Here is a 21,426-nt window from a genome sequence, read left to right on the forward strand (position 1 = left end):
GTCCTTGAAGGATGAAATCTAACTCAATTTACTTGCAACGAAATATTCTGGAAAAAGGCTCAGGACTTTTTAATAATTTTTGAAAAATCTTGCCTCAAAACACAAGACTCTTTGCAAGAATGATGGTTATAAGAAGTCTGATACATGTGATTCAATACTGGCGATAGAAATGGAATTAGATGGACAGCTAATGCGGTATCAGTATCAGTAGCTCAAGGAGGCAGCACTGCATTCGGACAAATCCATATATGCTACACCACACTTGACAAGCAGATGCCTGACCAGCAACGTAACCCAACGCGCTTAGTCAGGCCTAGAGAAAAATAAATAAATCAATAAAAAAAAATTTTTTCTTTTTTAATTTAAAAAAGAAAGAAAAAAAGAAAAACAAACATAATAATAATAATTTTAAAAATATAATAAAAATAAAATAATAATAATAATAATAAAAATAAATAAAATTATAATAATGATAATAACAATAAATGAAAATAAAATAAAAAGACAATAATGATGATAAGTTAGCAAATAAACATGCAAGTAAAACATGCAGACACACATTCACACATACACACACACACGCATAACAGATATGCAACAAACATACAGTTTCACAGATATGCAAGCACAAGCAAATACACATAAACGTACATGAGCCCCCCCCCCCCCCTCCTTACTAATGCAACACTTGTGTAGTGATGCGACACGCCCAAGTTTTCTGGGGTTTTTTTTTTTTAACCTTCAAGAGCTCCAGATTAAAAACATGCACCTAGAAAAGAGAGGGTTGTGACTGTCACTCTGGGTGAAAATGACAGAGAAAAACTGCAGGACAAAACAGCCAACCCACCTGGCCCTTCTCTGGGTCCAATCTGACAGCATGCTTCAGGTAACTCTTGGCTGCCGAGTCCAGCTGAGAGCGGAGTTTGTCACTCTCCAGTACCTGCAGGTATGAACACGATCAAGTTCTCTGAGTGGTACCACTGGTCACTGTGACACAGATCACTGTTTGCATTGGTTTCTATTGTTACCACAGTCAAAATCATGAGCAGACAATACGTGTGCAGTCATGTGTACTTCTTCAATTGTATATACTAATGCTGAGCACACGCACACATACACACACACACAAACACACACACACACATGCACACACTCACACAAACACTCACACACACACTCACACACAAACACACACTCGCACACACACTCACACACACACACTCACACACACACACACACACTCACACACACACACACACTCGCACACACACACACACACACACTCTTACACAATCACACACACAACACTCACTCACACACACACACACTCACACACACACACACACACACACTCACACACAATAACTCACACACACACACACACACACACACAAACTCACACACACACACACACACACACACCAACCTGAACGGGGGGTGAGGACAAACAGCTGTGAGACACCACAAACAGTAGGCGTGGCTCGGCAGGGGGCATGAACACACACACACACACACACACACACACACACACACACACACACCAACTTGAATGGGGGGTGAGGACAAACAGCCGTCAGACACCACAAACAGGAGGCGTGGCTCGGCAGGGGGCATGAACACACACACACACACACACACACACACACACACACACACACACACACACCAACCTGAATGGGGGGTGAGGACAAACAGCCGTCAGACACCACAAACAGGAGGCGTGGCTCGGCAGGGGGCATGAACACTGCCATGGGGTCCTCTGCAGCCAACTCTGCCCACATAGCCCGCCAGTATTGAAATGAAAACACCCCCGAAAATGGAGTATGGTCGCCTACATGGCAGGGTAAAAATGGTCATACACGTAAAGGCCCACTTGTGTACATATGAGTGAGTTGCAGCCCATGAATGGAAAAGAAAAAGAAGAAAAAATGAAAACTGACCTAACTTTACATACAGTTTATAAAAAAAATATTAATGAACCACCATCCTTTTCAACCCTACCCCCTCCCCTTTTTACATACATTTAGTAAAATATATCCGAATGAACCAGTATCCTTTACAACCTCACACATCACCTACTTTACACACATTTAAAAAAAAAAAAAAGAAAAGAGGAATGAACCACTATCCTCTTCAACTCCGTCCCATCTCCTATCATCCCCCACTTGACATTTACATTTGTGAAAAATCTGAATGAACCACAATCCTTTTCAACCTGACCCTACTCTTCCCCAAAACTTCTGTAAGCTTCTTCAGAGTCAATGTTTTGCTTTGTTCACTGCCTTCATAAAAAATATATATTTTTTTTTACTTTCTTTATTTTTTTAATTTTATTTTATTCTATTTTTATTTTATTTTATTTTATTATTACTATTTTTATTTTTATTTCTTTAATTATTTATGTGATGCCTCCTTGAGCTACTAATACTGATACTGATACTGCCTTCAAACAATCCATGTAAGTGTCACAGCTTGTCTGGGTATTCATTTAAAACCCTGACAAACTTCTGAAGAAATGGCAGAGGAAAGAGGACTGATTTCACAACGAATTATGACATATATCATTTCTCAACTATCCTCTGCATTGAGTGGAAGATGAAATCAGAGAGGAGTTTCGAAGAGCAGCCAGCATGTGAAAGATACACGATGACTCACTGTGTGTACCACTGATGATGAGGGATTTCCATCTCTTGCTCAGGTTCTGTCCATGGTGCATCATCACACACTTCAGGTCAAACAAGCTGCAAGGATACAAAATATTATGCTTTTCACACTTAAACATGTTAACAAATAGTAAAGAGTGGTAACTCTCTCCGTTCACAAGGTACACAACTTCAAGTCAGTGCTGCTTCCGCTACCGATTCAGCTAGCACACAGGTAATTAAAAGGTACTTTGGAACAAATCGAGACACTTCCTCAAAAAAGGAAGCGCCGGGCCTGTCCTTACACCGATCACTTGACATGTGCACACAGCAGCAAAGACAGAACATGTTAATTACCCTATGCTCCTTTCCTGAACAACAGTATGAATCATTCAACTACCAACCTGATTTTTAATCAGCACTTGAAACAGTGCAATTGTTAATGTTAGACTGACAAATGCAATGGAAACATTATCATTGGCCACTGAATTTTATATGCAACGGCCATCTGAGAATTCCCAGCTGTCTGTGGATAAAATTACCCATGAACATTACGTCACATTTTAGTCCTCTTTGACAAGACAGATGTTCTTTTTATAAAAATGTATGATATATTCAAAATCTGTGGAAAATCAACTGGAGGTAGAATTTCACGCCTACAAACACATATCATGTTGCTGATACTCAAGGTGACTAATGTGGCAATCTAAACTCTTTATTTCCCACAGAATCTTCTGTAAAATATGGGTGAGAATGATAAACCCTCGTTTGTTTTTACAACTACAGAATAGAAGTGATGACAACCAAAGCATCAATATCAAACACACACGTTAAAAAAATTTCATGTTTTATTCTGATATCACTTGTGGAGTGATGGCCTAGAGGTAACACGTCCGCCTAGGAAGCGAGAGAATCTGAGCGCGCCGGTTCGAATCACGGCTCAGCCGCCGAATGTGTATTGTGTGTGCGTGTGTTTATGTAAGTTTGTGCCTGCCTATGTGTGCGTATGTGTTAGGGTAGCTGTTAGATACACATGTATGTTAAAATGTATGTATGCAGTGTGTGTGTGTGCGTGCGTGCGTGCGTGCGTGAGTGTGTGTGTGCGCGTGTGTGCGTGCGTGTGTGTGTGTGTGTGTGTGTGTGTGGTCACATTTTGGTGTGTGTATGTAACATAGATATAATGTTTTATGTTATCAAAAGCGTTTTTGTAAAGCACCTAGAGCAGATTTCTGGATAGTGTGCTATATAAGTATCCATTATTATTATTATTATTATTTTCTCCCCCTCCACTAGACTTTGAGTGGTGGTCTGGACGCTAGTCATTCGGATGAGACGATAAACCGAGGTCCTGTGTGCAGCATGGACTTAGCACACGTAAAAGAACCAACGGCAACAAAAGGATTGTTCCTGGCAAAATTCTGCAGAAAAATCCACTTCGATAGGAAAAACAAATAAAACTGCACACAGGAAAAAATATTTAAAAATGGGTGGCACTGTAGTATAGCGACGCACTCTCCCTGGGGGAGAGCAACCCAAATTTCACACAGAGAAATCTGTTGTGACAAAAAAGAAAAGTTATAATAAAAAGAAATACAAAAAACAAATGCAAATGAAAGATGTAAAGCCAATGACAACCAAAGCATCAGTATCTAACACACATACATTAAAAAGAAATTTTGTTTTTGTTTTTTGTTGTTTTTTTTATATCCAGAACAGAAGTGATAACAACCAAAGCATCAGTACTTAACACATACATTTTAAAAAAATTCATGTTTTTTTCTGATATCACTTGTATGGAAAGATGTAAAGCCTTTCGAAACAAGATGCAAACTGCAGAGCCAAGTTCCTTTACCTGAGCATGCCCAGCTGGCCCACGTGGTAGCAAAAGGCGCCCAGCTTCGTGACCATGTCCAGCAGATGGTGACCGTCCAGACCCTTCAGACCACTGCTGAAGCCTTCCCCTCTGCCTCTGGTCTGCAGTGCCTGACAGCACAGGTATGCCAAACAGTGGGTTTAAAAGGTATCATACAAGCAATGATAATTGTGTCTATAGGATATGTGAACGCAAACATGATTTCTGTACTCACTCTGGCTTTAACACTGGTAAAAATAAAGAAATCATGTATATAATACACACTGTCCCAAAGGCTGGTTTTCTAAAACTTTCATTCAAAACTTTAGTCTCAAGACCACCTACACAGATCTATCAATTTATTTCTCTGTACATGTACCAGGCGCATGAAGAAAACAAATAAACAAATGAATAAATTCTTAAAAAGTATACTGAACAAATAAACTGATATATCAAAATTTGTTAGTATGATAAATAAACCAACAAATAAAAACACACATGAATGCAAAAACACATGCATAAAAACACAAAACAGGCATGAAATCAACCAACAGAAACAAAAACAAAAGAATAAATCAGACCCGCCAACCAAGGCCTACTGACCTGTGCCTCAGCACACTGCTTGATGTTGTACAGATGGTAATGGATGGTCATCAGGTTCAGCAAGTTGGCAAAGAAACACAGACGCATCTCCCGTGAGTCCAGCAAACTGAGATCAACTGCCTGCAGTGACTTCACGCGGGTGATCATCTGCTGGTAGTGCTCTCCCTTGACCAGCTGTCTCCCACACAGCTCTGTGAAGATCCCTCTGCCATTGTACTTCACGGAAACTTCTGTGAGACATGGATAAGAGCATTTGTTAAAGACCTGGTTTGTTCTTATCATGGAAACTTCTGTAAGACATGGATGAGAGTGCTAGTTTAAGTCCTGGTATGTTCATATCACGGAAACTTCTGTAAGACATGGATGAGAGCACTTGTTAAAGTCCTGGTATGTTCATATCACGGAAACTTCTGTAAGACATGGATGAGAGCACTTGTTAAAGTCCTGGTATGTTCATATCACTGAAGAACAAGAACAGAAGTGATGACAACAAAAAGCATCAACACTCTGCATAAGTATCATTATATCGAACATACAAGCGCACAATTTTTGGTCACTCAAAATGGGAAGGTGCAAAACTGAAGAATAATTGTTACTTATACCACAGACACATGCATGTATATAATGGATGGATGTGTGTGTGTGTGTGTGTGTGTGTGTGTGTGTGTGTGTGTGTGTGTGTGTGTGTGTGTGTGCAGAAGATGAAATAAGCACAATGAAGATAATGTAATCCATGTCAGTGTTGGCAGCAATATGGAAACATGAACATACCCAACATGTACATACCTGAAAATGGAGCACAGCTGCCCACAAAGTGGGACAAAAAATGAGAGAAAGAACAGAAAAAGTAAAAGGTAAAATGATGTGAAAATAAGCAAGGCCTCCCACACTATCACCTGGAAACTGACCTTGCATTGCACGGAGGATGTCTTGAAGAATTGTTCTGACCAGCTTGTCAGGCTGTGAGGAAGCTGTCGAATCAGTGCATGCACCTCCATTGTACACACACCTGGCTCCTATTCTCTCAACCTCTGCCAACACAAAACAATGATGAAGCATTTCCATTGTGCACTCAGAAGAGTTCACTTCAAAATGGCCTTCTATCACAACTGAAATTGTCATAGTTTGATTCAATTTTCAGGCAGCAAATGAATTCTGACTGACAGGCGCAATAGCCGAATGGTTAAAGCGTTGGACTTTCAATCTGAGGGGCCCGGGTTCGAATCTCGGTGACGACGCCTGGTGGGTAAAGGGGGAGATTTTTCCCGATCTCCCAGGTCAACATATGTACAGACCTGTTAGTGCCTGAACCTCCTTCATGTGTATATGGCAAGCAGAAGATCAAATACGCATGTTAAAGATCCTGTAATCCATGTCAGCGTTGCACACCCCCGAAAGCAGAGTATAGCTGCCTACATGACGGGGTTAAAAACGGTCATACATGTAAAAGCCCACTCACGTATATACGAGTGAACATGGGAGTTACAGCCCACGAACGCAGAAGAAGAAGAATTCTGACCAAATTGTCTTTTAATCTGAAATGTACCGCTGAATTGGTCTGGGCATAAACTAGTGCTGTGCTAATACATGAGACCCGATCAGCATTCAGAGTTCATTTCAGTACAGATCAAAGGAACAATCATGTTTCTTGCAAAACAATTTTCACAGCTTGTGATTCAGTCCAGTTAGCTCTATCTCCCTCACAAGCGCATGGTCATCCAAGCATGTAAGATGTACACACTGCATGCATCAGCGAACAAATCACACTTGAAATTTCAACAACTGAGAAACTGACTGACATCTGGCAAAACGCAAATGAACTAACACATGGCAGAACACAACAGTTACACATGGATGTACTCATGCAAATATGTGAGTGCAAGCAGATGGGAAATTTTCTTCCTAAAATTACGTTTAAATAACATACTTACCGTGACCCACTAGCGCAGACTCCGGCAGGGGTCTGATTCCTGTCCTGTGCAAACTACTACCCGCCTATGCAGAGAAAACGAAAGTAATTACGGCCAATAACCTCCCGAAGTAGGTTACCTCCCCTTTGCATCCCTGACTAGCGCCCTTTTTTTCCGGCAGCCATCTTGACTCCTGCTCCACACATTTTCTGTCTTTCTCACATCAGCACGTCATGTGTTAATAAAGTGCCTATGCGTTGTACAAGAGACAACACATGTGTAAATAAATTATCAGTGAGTTGTGCAAGAGACAACACATGTGTGAATAAATTGTCAGTCAGTTGTGCAAGAGAGAGGGAACAACACATGTGTAAATAAATTGTCAGTGAGTTGTGCAAAAGACAACATGTGTGAATGAATTGTCAGTCAGTTGTGCAAGAGACAACACATGTGTAAATAAATTGTCAGTGAGTTGTGCAAGAGACAACACATGTGTAAATAAATCGTCAGTCAGTTGTGCAAAAGACAACACATGTGTAAATAAATTGTCAGTGAGTTGTGCAAGAGACAACACATGTGTAAATAAATTGTCAGTGAGTTGTGCAAGAGACAAGGGACAACACGTGTAAATAAATTGTCTTTGAGTTGTGCAAGAGACAACACACATGTAAATAAATTGTCAGTGAGTTGTGCAAGAGACGAGGGACAACGCAGTAGAAATAAACTATGAGTTGTGCAAGAGACAATGGAAAAGACACAGCGACCACCACTCTCACCCTGAGGACATGGTGGAGGCAGAGAAGGCAAGTGTTTGCTGGGGATCTGAGGACAGCAGCTCTGCACAATGATGTGCGTCAGGTTCAAACTCAACTTGCTGGCAACCTTCTCCAATCTGTCATGCAATAAATAAAGGAATTATGTATCAACAGTTCAAGCAACATCATCCTTGACGTGATATGCATATACATACTTTCATGCACATAACCTGTGCAATATAAGCACACATGCATGTGTGTGAATAAGGTGTATTCATATGCATGCACGCACAGACATACACAAACACACACAAATAAAAACACACACATGTATGTGTGCACCCATATGCCCATACATTCAGATACACAGACACACAGACCTGTGCACACACACATACATTCACACTGCTCAACAAGATATTTCAGTTCAGTGGAACATGGTCATTAATGGTTTTAAACAGGTAGCCATCCTCAAGGCAGATGCAAACAATGACAAAGCAAATGATTTACTTTCAAGTTCTGACAGTACCATATTCAAGAAGTTTTCCTGATTTTTTTTAATTAATTTTTTTGTTTTTTTAACTAGCCTTATAAAGCGGCAGAAAATTACAGAATAACAATTTCATTAACATCAAAGGAACAACTTTATTTAGAAGTTGTAATGTTGAACATCACTGGTGTATTAAAAGTGTCACATTGAAGACATGGTAACTGTACACAGAATATATAACCACTGGTTTTTCTGGTTCTGAAATTCTAAAATTCAAAGATATTCACTGGTAAGTTGTTTCTTCATGATTTTTTAAAATTTCTTTCCCTCTGGCTTTGTTGTTCACACATCACATCTTAACAGAAACGTCAGGTCATGTTAACCTACCTTGCAGGTGACACCCTCTTCACAAACATAAGGCGACCAAGAATATCAACAGGACCTTCTTGAAGGACAGAAAAGTAGTTCTTTGGAAGTATCAGCGTTTCTGAAAAACAACATGGAAAAAAAAAATCAAAACAATATCATGAATCAACGCTACAGAACATATTCTTATTTCATTCAAATAATGGACACGTTGTTACGGAGTCACCTGTATTTAACAGAATATATGCTTTTACACTGGGATCAGTGAAATAATGCCATAAAAGGAAAGCATACTGAAGGTAACCATGGCTAAATCTAATCTGTCTCCAGAAAGCCAGGAACTGATGGGAAAGAACTTGATAAATAAACTTCTCAGAGTGAAGAACAATCGGCCCACTAAAGCAGCTAACGCTGATGAAAGAGTTCAATACTGGTGAAGGAAGCAAAGTGAAGACTCAGACCTGCTAATTTGCTTTCACACAAAGCCACCACATAGGCCAGCTCCTTCACATGTTCGTACAGGCTCAGCAGGTAGTTTCTCTGCACTCCATGCTCCATTTTTCCACTGTGACAAACAACAACAGATTCATCACATTTACAGCAACGTGAATGGATTAATACATTCATCTTCAGAATGGTACAGCAGAAGGCCATGTCACCGATAAAACGATTGGGATTTAGGATCTTTGTAATGCGATGTGATTATTGCATGCATAAACAGATTGCTACAGCAATAGGACATGTTATTAATAAATCCATTGTGTTTAAGGATTTTTGTTCTGAAGGCTTCACAACCATACCACACTTTTCACATGTGTGTGTGTGTGTGTGTGTGTGTGTGTGTGTGTGTGTGTGTGCAAGTCTGTGGGTATACTACTATCAGAACGAGGCATGTGTCTGTATTTGTGTGTGTTCATTCAATCTTCAGTTTGTCTTTTTACTAAATGTGATATTAGTTGAAGTGTGTGTGTATGTGTGTGTGTGTGTGTGTGCGCACGCGCGTGTGAACATATGCATGCATATGTGCATAAGTGTGTGTATGTGTGCATGCATAGGTGTGTGTGTGTGTGTGTGTGTATGTGTGTGTGTGTGTGTATGCTATAAGTACATGTGTGTGTGCATATGTGTGAGTATATCAATAATCATGTAAAAAAAAGAAAAAAAAAGAAAAAAAACACTGATGTACATACCGCAGCAACAAAGAGAGAAGCCCTCCCTGAGGCACACTTTTCTCCATGACAGCGATCAAATGCTTCATCCTCTGATGCAGGAGGGGCACCTCCACCTTCCCCTGCATCTCCCGTGACCATGACGACCCTCCGCTTCCAACTGACGAAGTCCGGCTCGTCGCAGGTGAAAACGACAAAGGTGACTGCTTGATTGCTGGCGACTTCTCAAAATGACTCTCATCGATGTGGATGGAGTCCTGGCGATCAAGGCGTGACGAGGCCAACAGAGCCTGGTTCGTCTGCTCAAAGTGGACCTGGATGTCATGAACAGTGTTTTCATACAGCTTCACGCCCGAGGCCACCAATGGTGATGCCGTGCTGCGGAACCGCTGCAACAAGCTTTGCTGCACTGTGACAGGGGCGTGGGCACCGTGGGTGGTGGGGGCAGGCATCACGAGGACGGGGTTCACTTTCCCTGATGAGGAGGAACCACCAGTGATGGCAGACACCTCATGCATGGCTGACACGATCCAGTGATCGGAGTCACCGTGCCCCACCTGCAGAAGGGCGTCCATCTGCTGGAAGAACTTGTGGGTCCCCTTGAGGTCACAGCGGATGAAGGAGTTCTTGCCCTTCTTCTTCTCTTTGGTGCTGACTGGGTCCGAGGATCCAGAGTCATTGTCATCCTGTTCTTCTTTCTCCTTTAATGCTTTGCCTGAAATGTATGTGAATGTCGTCAATAACTTCTCTTCAGGGTTAACACTGATAACATTCATTTAACATGTTTGTGCAGCTACACCAAGAGGATGGCCAGTTATAATATACATGTCACAAGTGCAAAGAGACAGGTACATAAACCACAACCAACAGACTGATCTTTTTCACAGACTGGCACTCACCCAAATGTCCCTTGGTTTTGATGATGTTGAACAAACTGCTGCACAGCTCCCACGACTGACACGTGGTGCAAGCCAGGTCCATCAGAACGGCGGTTGTCATGTCCACATGGAAGAAGCTGGCGAATACATTTTCTTGCCCGTGGTCACTGACCCAGTGTGGTCGGGGTAGAGGAGGAATGTTGGGGTTAGCCAACAGGCCATCCACAATCTCTGACAGTCTGGCATTGGCCACTCCAGCAGCGGCAGCATTCTTGATGGCTTGCAAGCTGAACTTCTTGGAGGCTGGGGCCGCCTGGCTTTCCTTGGCTGTGGCGCTCAAAGAACCAATGGTCTTGGCGGTAGAGTTGAAAGCTTCTGTGAAGGTCGCCTCAGCTGCTCCTCTGGACTTTTCGTTTATCTTCAAAAGCTGTAGAACACAGTGACACAAAGTTAGAGGGCTGTGTGACCTTTGTTCTGCTATAGAACACTGTGACACAGTTACAAAGCTGTGTCCTTTGTTCTGTTGTAGAACACTGTGACACAAAGTTATAGAGCTGTGTGACCTTTGTTCTGTAAATAAACACAGTGACACATACTTACAGGATGTGTGTCCTCTGTTCCGCTGTAGAACACAGTGACACAAGGTTACAGAGCTGTGTGACCTATGTTCTGTTATAGAACACAGTTACACAAACAGAGATGTGTGTCCTTTGTTCTACTGTACAACACAGTGACACAAAGTTATAGAGCTGTGTGATCTTTGTTTTGCTGTAGAATTCAATGACATAAAGTTACAGAGCTGTGTGACCTATCTTCTGTTATAGAACACAGTTACACAAACAGAGATGTGTGTCCTTTGTTCTACTGTACAACACAGTGACACAAAGTTATAGAGCTGTGTGATCTTTGTTTTGCTGTAGAATTCAATGACAAAGTTACAGAGCTGTGTGACCTATGTTCTGTTATAGAACACAGTTACACAAACAGAGATGTGTGTCCTTTGTTCTACTGTACAACACAGTGACACAAAGTTATAGAGCTGTGTGATCTTTGTTTTGCTGTAGAATTCAATGACAAAGTTACAGAGCTGTGTGACCTTTGTTCTTCTGTAGAACACAGTGACACAAAGTTAGAGTGCTTTGTAACCTTTGTTCAGTTATAGAACACACTGACACAAAGTTACAGAGCTGTGTGTCCTTTGTTGTACTGTGAAACACACTGACACTAAGTTACACAACCATATGTCCTTTGCTTTCACTGAATATGGAATTATCTGGTTTGTGACCTGATACAAGTCTTCGTAAAATACAAAACATAAGTGTCAATGAATCGATAGACAGACAGAAATACGAAAAAACTTAGCCGTATGAACAGCCTAGGATCAGGAGTCAAGATGGCTGTTGGTAAAAGAGGAAGCTAGTCAGGGATACAGAGGGGAGGTAACCTACTTCTGGGAGGTTATCGGCCGTAGCTACTTTCGTTTTCTCCGCATAGGCGGATAGTAGCTTGCACAGGACCGGAATCAGACTCCCTGCCGGAGTCTACACTAGTGGGTCACGGTAAAGTATGTGTAGTGAAATATGAAATTATCTAGTTGTGCACTACAGTAATCACAAAGCACAAAGCACTGGTGGAAAGCATGGTACTGAATCCAAACATGAATGGCTGAGCATGTACCGTGGAACAGAATCACTGACAGTGAAGTTTGGGATGAAGCGTCTAAAACATAGTATAATAGGAAGCCTTTTTGTCTTTCTTTTCTTTTTTCTATCAGTAGATTGTAACTTCTTCACAGTATGGAAGTGCTTCGTGCTGCCTTATTTCTGACAGACTTCAAACCACACAAAAGGAAGAACTGAAAGGACAAACAAACAAATAAATCTAAATAGCGGAATGAAGCTCAGAAGTTATAAGACGCTGTGACTGACAAGAAAAGGATTTTTTTTTCAAAAAAGGAAATTTTCTATCAAAAATTACGTTTAATTAACATACTTACTGTGACCCAACAAGTGCAGACTCCGGCAGGGGTCTGACATTCCTGTCCTGTGCAAACTACTATCCGCCTATGCGGAGAAAACGAAAGTACTACGGCTGATAACCTCCCGGAAGTAGGTAACCTCCCCTCTGTCCCTCTGGCTAGCGCCCTCTTTTTCCGGCAGCCATTATGACTCCTGTTCCTGTGCTCTTCATACGGCTCATACGGCTAAGTTTTTTCGTATTTTCCTGTGACCCATTAGTGCAGACTCCGGCAGGGAGTCAGATTCCTGTCCTGTGCAAACTACTATCCGCCTATGCGGAGAAAATGAAAGTAGCTGAGTTCAGTTGTTTGGGTTTTTTTAAACAGAACAACAACAAAAAACTGATAGAAAAATATATACACATATCTGTTTACCTTAACGATCTGCGAGGCCTGGGCAAAGTTGTTCCTGGTCAGACTCATGGTCAGCAAGGAATCAGGTGACGACAGCATGCGTGCGATGATTGACTGCTGGGAAGGGTGCAGCGAGCCTTCCCCGATGACTCGGCCACTGCTGACGGTGCGTCTTCTGCCTGCCTTCCCACTCTGCACTGGCTTCACATCTACCATCAAATAAACAGCTGTATATCATGCACATATATATATATATATAACAACTCTCATATCATGCACATAATATATGTACATTGATACAAATGCATAAACATAACCATTCATATATATATATATATATAGAAACAATATCAAATCCAAATGTAGTTGACTATAAAGAAAACCCAATAAGAAAAAGAATGCTAAATAAAAATGCAACAGATCCATACAAACATAAACCATCCATGTAATCAACCCAACCATGCACAAACCACTTCTGTACCCACTTGCTTACCAAGTGGAGTGGAGTGCCATCTTTTTTTTTTCTTTCTTTTTTTTTCATGAAGTATATGAAGGCAATTATCAACAGAGGCAAGCCTGAACAGAAACTACCAGCAATAATAGACCCACCTGTGGACTTGGACCTTCTGGGAGACATCCACTCCTCATACACACATGCCACGTGGCTGTCATCGTCAGTCACCATGACAACATCCTCCAAAACACAACCAGCTTGACGCGGGATCTGCTCGTGAGCGACCAGCTGAAAGCGCCACTGCGCCTCGTGTATGTGTTGAGTCAGCTGTGCCACACGCTTCTGCAGCATGTCTGGCGTGATGCTTGTGCTGACAGTTTGCGACAGCAGGTTCTCTAAGGCCGGGTTGAAATCCAACTCAGCCGTGCCCCCAGTTCTGCCCACTCTGTCTGTGGAGGGAGATGGTGATCTGTGCTGTCTGTCTGCTGGGAGATCTTTTGTTGGTGTGGATGTTTTGTTTGAACCTAGGCCCCGAGATGTTCGCTTGGATTTTTCTGACACTTGTTTCGCTTCAGACTGTGCTCCCATCTTTTTAAATTTCATAGCATTCAGGTCTAAGAGAGCATCTTTCAACATGGCAAGAACATCTCTGACAATGTAGTCGTTTGCTAAAAACCCACAGGTGTCACTGGACCCAGAAAAACGCCTCGCGTTGTCTGAAGAATCGTGGTCTTTCGAACGGAACTTTCTTTGGTGTTTGTCTTTCTGGGATTTCTGTTCCTGGAATGGAGTATCATATTCCACACTGTCTGAGCGATGGCTCTTTCCTTCTGTGCCAAGTGAGCCGATGGCAGAGTCCGTCTGCTGCACAAGAGAAGATGAAGTGGACGTGGTTTCCTTCAGGCTGTTACTGAACCTGTCTGACTCTGCATCCTCTTCAGAGATGACCGACATGCTGAGGTTCTCCATGCTGTCTGCTTTGCTTTCACCATCAGCTTCATCATCACTCACCCCCTCCATCATCATGGCCCCGTCCTGCAGATCACTGTGGCGACAAAACAGCAAGGAAAAGATGTTCTCCAGGATCTCCACTCGGTAAGCCAGTGGGTACAGGTGCTGCAGATGTTCCCTGGCTTGCTGGATTCGCTGCCACACCTGTCGATGATAGGTCTCCTTGAAACTGGTCCCTGTCACTTCACAAGCCACTTCTGATGTCTGCCCTTTGCCCTCCTCTGAAGACTTGTCCGGTGCACCGCTGCTGGGTGTGCTGGACTCCTCTCCCTCGCTGGAACTCACGTTGGCAAACGTCTCTATGGAAATTGCTCTGGACAAGTGCCTGGGTTTGAGTATGTTTTTGATCCTGACAGGATTCATCAGGTCCAGGTCAGAGTTCTCGAAGCAGAACACCATGGCGTCCATGACACACTTGATGGCACAGTAACTCCTGTAAATGCAGATGTCGTGTTCTTGTTCAGCAGTGATGGGCTCCTTGCTTTCGTGGGACTGGCTGTCGTCCTGAAAGTGGACACTCTTTGGCTTCTTCTTTTCTCCATCTGAAAGACAGAAAATTTGCAGTCATACTGCTGGCAGTGAAGACAGTCATGCTATGAAGTCAGTCTCTGTAGCTCTCTCATTATTGCTGTCATATGTACACACACACACACAAACACACAGACTTACACGTGACATACATCACACACACACACACACACACACACACACACAGACATACACGTGACATACATCACACACACACACACACACACACACACACAGACATACACATGACATACATTACACACACACATACACACACACACACACACACAGACATACACATGACATACATCACACACACACATACACACACACACACACACACACACACACACACACACACATCAGAAGGTTTTGTTGTCCTCTAGTGGCAAACTCCTGAAGAAAAAATCTGCTCTGGTAGGTACTCAAATATACATGCATGCAGTCAAAGTCTGACTAGTGTGTTGGGTTATGCTGCTGGTCAGGCATCTGACAAGCAGGCGTGGTGTAACGTATATGGATTTGTCCGAATACAGTGACGCTTCCTTAATAAACTAAAACTGAAACACACACACATACACAAAGCACACACAAACACTAACACACACACACACAAAGCACGTGCACACACAGTGACACACAGATATTGCCTAAGACAATTAAATTGTCAATTGGCTTTGCAGCAGTGGGTTCATTAATAATATGACAAAACTTTTCATTACCTGTAATAATAACTGATACAATGGTAACACCTTAAAAATATTTTTTCCCTGGCATCTTCATTTGTCAGTCCCTCTAATCACATCACACATTAACCATGTTCAGTACCCCAAAGATACTGCCCCTATATAAAAGCGACACAGAAAAGCCTGTCCATGGCTAAAGACCACAGCCACAAACAACTTGACCTTAACCCTTTCACCGCCAGTCAATTTAGAGTACAAAATTCCCTTGTGGTATAAACACAGAAAAGACAGTGGCCAAGAACAGCTGGGGATTCCCCCTGCGATGTCTAGAAAATATGGCCTATCCTACCACCGAACATTAAGAGCATTAAGTTCATGGATAACAGACCATGCTTGTGCATAAATGCGAGCTTGGCGGTGAAAGGGTTAAGGGTGAAATGCCAGTAGGCCGTTAAACTCACCTCAACTACACACCCATGGGATATTTACATTGCTGCCCAGTGTTCTCAAGTCGCACAAGGCAACGACTTCTGTGTAAACATGATACAGACAGAGAAACCTACAGCATGAGATGTTTACCTCCACCGCCTCTGGCGACATTCTGCAGGAGGTGCAGCACCTCCTGAGAGTTGAGGGCTGCCAGCTGGGTGGACTGATGCAGCACATAGAGCACTGAGTGGGTCTCCAGCCCATGCAGCAGTCTGGTCGCCCTGTCCCCGTGGGACGGCTGGGAGGACACTGACTCTGAGCTTTCCAGCAAAGGCCTGAAACAGTCAGCATGTGTGATTGATATGTGGGTGTGGAGCTGTGGAGTTGTGTGTGTGTGTGTGTGTGTGTGTGTGTGTGTGTGTGTGTGTGTGTGTGTGTGTTCAATTTCATTCAGTTTCATTTCATGTCTATCAACATTAAAGGAAATTTTCTATCTAAAATTACGTTTAAATAACATACTTACCGTGACCCAACTTGTGCAGACTCCGGCAGGGGTCTGACATTCCTGTCCTGTGCAAACTACTATTCACCTATGCGGAGAAAACAAAAGTAACTACGGCCGATAATCTCCCGGAAGTAGGTAACCTCCCCTTTGTCCCCCTGGCTAGCACCCTCTTTTTCCGGCAGCCATCTCGACACCTGTTCCTGTGCACTTCATACGGCTAAGTTTTTTCGCATTTTCTATCTCTCTATCGATTCTTTGGCGTTTCTGTTTTGTGTCCAATTATGTCTTCAAACAGGTCGCAAAATTATGTGGCTCGATTGGGAGATCGAGCTAAAATTAAGGCACGATCGCAAACGATTCGCGATCACTCTGGGCCCTCTACCTCTGCCTCTCTCAACAACGCCAACCTCACGCCTCGTCCTCTTCCTCCGCTACCTCCGGTCAACTCCAGACCCCCACTACCCCCTATGCCTCCTCCATTGACTTCTAGGGGTTTGTTACCCCAAACCCAGGTCAGTAGTACCATTGACGGACTCGACGTGATCCGCGATTTCTCAGTTCTGCCAGTCGGCAGTGCCCTGTGTGCTGCGATGGCCTGTTGTGCAGCTTCCACAGAAGTGATGCCTCTTGAGCCATCATCCCGCAGGCGTGCAACGTCTCTCAGGTAGAAGTTGATGAAGGTGGCAGGGTTTTTCCAGTATGCAGCATCCATGATGTCTTGCCGCCGTGTTGAGTGCACTAAGGCAAGAGAAGAGGACCATGCTCTAAATTCATGTGCTCTGGCTGAGGAGGCATCAAGTCTCAATCCTTCTGTTCTATCGCCAGTGCACTGCAATGGCCTGTTGTGTGACCACTGCAGAGGCAATAATATTAGACATTTGTGTGTGTGTGTCTGTGTGTGTGTGTGTGTGTGTGTGTGTGTGTGTGTGTGTGTGTGTGTGTTACTGTTAGTGAGAGTAAGGGTGAGGGTGAGTGTGTGTGTACACGTGTGTGTGTGTATGTGCATGTATGAGTGTGTGTATGTGAGTGTGTGTGTGTGTGTGCATGTATGTGTGTGTGTGTGTGTGTGTGTGTGTGTATTTGCGCATATGGTTTGCAGTTTGCATACGCGTTTATATGTGTGACAATGTCCAGAGCATGCTGCCTCAAAACAGCTGTACCAAAAAACAACAACAACCCAAAGCGGACAAAATGAAAAGAAATCATCAAAAGAGCTTTGCTGCTCACCTTGCACGCTCCATACACCACTTGATAAGTGACAGCTGGTATGCTAACTTCTTGCAGCCAGCTGACAAAGCTGGGTGGACATCCACCCCAACAGACGTCCACAGGGTGTCCAGCAGTCTGCGCGCACTGTCTGAAGAATGGCAGTATGTCCAGCAGGCCAGGAGAACCACCGGCTTCAAACGCTGCAGCTCTGGTGCTGACAGAAACTGGCCCACAGTTTCGAACCTCTCTGCTGTCACCAGGCTGATGCAGGTCTCCTGGGAACAGAGAAAGTCGATTTGTTTTATATACTTTCACCAGTTATCCTCTTGAAATGATTTTACTGTAAACAAGTTGTTATAAGTTCTCATGAATTATCATCATGGCACGATTTCACTGAAATCCAGTTTGTTATAAAGTATCATGAATATCCTCACATTATGATTTCATTGAAAACCATTTCATTTGTTTTATCAAACATTATCCTCACAACATGGTTTCATTGAGAACCAGTTGTTATAAGTTATCATCAATAATCCTTATCTCACTCAGTACGGCTAGTCCTCTCTTCTCCTCTACACAGACCCCTCGGACGTCCAGTGGGTGTCTGAATGACCCAACCTTTAGCTTCCGTCGTCAGAATTGTGGTATTCTTTGTCAACATTCACCTCTTCAGTATAAGAGCCTTCCGCTTGCAACATTTTGATGATGGTAACTGGGGTGAAACGCTGTTCACGTCATCTCTTTCGCCATTCGTATGGAGAGAGTTATGACATGATTTTACTGAAAACCAGCTGTTATATGTTATCATAAATTATCATCAGGGTACAATTTCATTGAAAACCAGTTTGTTAATGTTATATACTACCACCAGTTATCCTCATGACATGATTTCACTGAAAACCAGTTGTTATTAGTTATCATAAATTATCAGCATGGTCTGATTTCATGGAAAACCAGTTTTTCATAGTTTCACCAATTATCCTCACTATATGGTTTCATTGAAAACCAGTTGTTTTAATTATAATAAATTATCATCAAGGCATGATTTCACTGAAAACCAGTTGTTTTGTTAAGTTATCATAAATTATCCTTATGACATGATTTCACTGAAAACCAGTTGTACAATATAACTTATCACCTATCATCCTCATGACATGATTTCATTGAAAGCCAGCTGTTATAAATTATCATCAATAATCCTCGAAATGTCACCAGCTTTGATCTAAGCTAAGTGTCTGTCATTTATTGTGGAGGTGCTGTCACATTCATGACAACACAGTAAAAATAACATGTCATGCTGAGTCAGGCCGTGGACAGCGGGCTGTCAGAAAACAGAACAGGGGTTACAGGTGGAGTGGATGGCACACACTGACATCAAACAAAGGCTTGGCTGCTTGTTATGGAAGCACTGATAATTATGAGAAAATGCTAAAAACATAAATATGTAAAGATGAAAAAATCATTTCACAAAAAAGATTGTTGTATTTCAAATCATAATGGTCATACTAAATAAGAATTTTTTTTTTTTTTTTACATATATTTTGATTGTTCGTTTCATTGATGAACAAGCACAATAACAAAATATACTAATTTAATTCATTAATGAAAATAGAAAATAACAAATTATGCTCATTTCATTAATGAACATGGAAAATAACAAAATACGCTCCCAGAACCAACCAAAATCAGCCCCAGACAGTGCTTGTTCCACTTGAGGCAGGCCACAAAGAAACGCTGCCAGCAGGCATGACGGTCATCCCCTGTCAGCAGATTCAGCGTCAGCTGGTGCTCCTCCGACAAGTCACTGGGCGTCTCTTCGCCTCCCGACACGCTCTGTTCATGCAGCAGTTTCCCAAATTCATCCATCAAGTAGCCACGGGTCCGGCCCATCAGTGCTTCCATTATCCTCTCTGGGTTGAAGTGGGAGCTGTCCTTGTTGCCCAGGGCAAGCAGGCGATTGAAGAGCTGGCGAATCTGCAGGTAGTTCCAGTAGGGCTCAGGATCGTAAAAGGCCAGCAGTTGGAAGATTTTCTCACAGGTCTCCTCCCTCTTGTCTCCACTGGCAGGCAAGCTGTCAATGAGAGCGTTCATGCTGTGGATGTACAGGGCTTGAAGAGCTTCGCTTTCCCTGTTGTCGGTCATTCGCTTTTTGGGCATCAGGAGAGATATCAAGTGATGCCCTGTCGCTGGCTGGTCTCGAAGCTTCTGCTTGAGGAAGGCAGCCACCACTTTTGGCAAGGACTCTCTGCTGTCAAATGCTGCCAGGTGAGAAAAGGCCTGACTGGCTCCATGATGCTTTTGAAAGTATTGGTAGACCTCCTGAAAAACATACCAGAAACCACAAGCATGAAGTCTAAATCCTGGGTCTACCATCTAAGATTTACCAGCAAATTTCTTGTTCTTTACAATGCGTATTTTAGTCTTCTTACACAGCTTTCTTCAACACCACCACTACAGCCACCCTCACAGCAGTAGAACACACACACACACACACACACACACACACACAAAACCGCAACAACAAAAAAAACCCCACACTCCAAATGGTTTTTTTACAAAAATGATTAGACAGGCCGTAAGTGTTTTGCAAGGAAAACCTGCTCTGCACAAACATGTGAAATTATATTCATGACCTGCTTAGCATCAGTTAAGCAAAACTGGCATCATATCAAATTATCATATCAAAATGTTTCACATCTGGATGTAAACCCCTGGTTCACTGTATACCAATGCTCAGAAAAAGTGAATAAAAATAAATCAGAAGATACACAGTGACATAAAAAAGACCTAACTGCTTGTCATGGAAGCACAGATAATGGAACTGAATTCCATATTCAGTTCAGGTAAGTATCAGATAGGATAAAACAGTGTGGCCATATGTGGGATTTTTCAATCACTTGTACATGTATACATGTATAGCTTTGAACACAGATTTCAGCAACTTCAAAAACACACTTCAGTACTTCTTATAAAAAGAAAAATTGTATATCTCTTTCTTTATTAAAAGGTAAAAAATGATAACAAATTATAGACCATGAATCAGTTTACAATAAACTCTGTGTCAGCATCCGATAAATTTCATAAAAAGAATGAAATAACCATTGTTGTGTCAGACAAATAATAAAGTAATAAGTAACAAAACAACACATATGACACTTTTGACGACTTTACTCACATGTAGTGTGCTTTCTTCAACTGTGCCACATTCATGTGCCAGCAGAAGTCTGAACTCCACATCCTGTCTTACTGCACTGGTGTCAGAAGCCTGAAATACACACACACCTATTCAACCATCTTAAAACTTTCACCCAGTTACTATCTAGCATATAATGAATTAGTTGGGAGGCATGGAGTGTGTGTGTGTGCACGCACATGTGTGTGCAAAACGTCTGAGTTTGAGTAAGGAAATAGCTTAAAATGTATTATATCAATTACAGACATCAACATTTGGGAAAAAAACAAAAACAAAAAAAACAAAAAAAAACAACAACTCAAAAGCTAGTGATGGCATTACTATGCTGCAGCAACTATTAAAACTTCTCTCTCTCTCTCTCATCACACACACACA

The 21,426-nt window shown here is 42.3% G+C and overlaps 1 protein-coding gene across 2 annotated transcripts in view; it reads right to left on the minus strand.

Annotated features, from left to right (window-relative positions):
- The window catches only part of LOC143280973 (uncharacterized), a 68,130-nt gene that overhangs the window by 42,808 nt on the left and 3,896 nt on the right, over positions 1-21,426 (minus strand). Inside the window, exons 3-19 of one of the 2 annotated variants that reach the window (XM_076585822.1) lie at positions 21,034-21,123; positions 19,539-20,177; positions 17,877-18,133; positions 16,295-16,479; positions 13,646-15,043; positions 13,058-13,245; positions 10,687-11,092; positions 9,809-10,502; positions 9,080-9,183; positions 8,640-8,739; positions 7,784-7,899; positions 6,006-6,128; positions 5,098-5,327; positions 4,495-4,616; positions 2,656-2,741; positions 1,671-1,771; positions 848-940 (exon numbers count right to left, since the gene is read on the minus strand). In XM_076585822.1, coding sequence (XP_076441937.1) covers positions 848-940; positions 1,671-1,771; positions 2,656-2,741; positions 4,495-4,616; positions 5,098-5,327; positions 6,006-6,128; positions 7,784-7,899; positions 8,640-8,739; positions 9,080-9,183; positions 9,809-10,502; positions 10,687-11,092; positions 13,058-13,245; positions 13,646-15,043; positions 16,295-16,479; positions 17,877-18,133; positions 19,539-20,177; positions 21,034-21,123 — 4,932 coding nt within the window. Of the gene's footprint in view, positions 1-847; positions 941-1,670; positions 1,772-2,655; positions 2,742-4,494; positions 4,626-5,097; positions 5,328-6,005; positions 6,129-7,783; positions 7,900-8,639; positions 8,740-9,079; positions 9,184-9,808; positions 10,503-10,686; positions 11,093-13,057; positions 13,246-13,645; positions 15,044-16,294; positions 16,480-17,876; positions 18,134-19,538; positions 20,178-21,033; positions 21,124-21,426 lie in introns of both variants that reach the window. The other variant, XM_076585821.1, reaches the window with a different exon arrangement.

The sequence above is a fragment of the Babylonia areolata genome, chromosome 4 (genome assembly GCF_041734735.1).
Source record: "Babylonia areolata isolate BAREFJ2019XMU chromosome 4, ASM4173473v1, whole genome shotgun sequence".
NCBI classification, from domain to species: domain Eukaryota; kingdom Metazoa; phylum Mollusca; class Gastropoda; order Neogastropoda; family Buccinidae; genus Babylonia; species Babylonia areolata.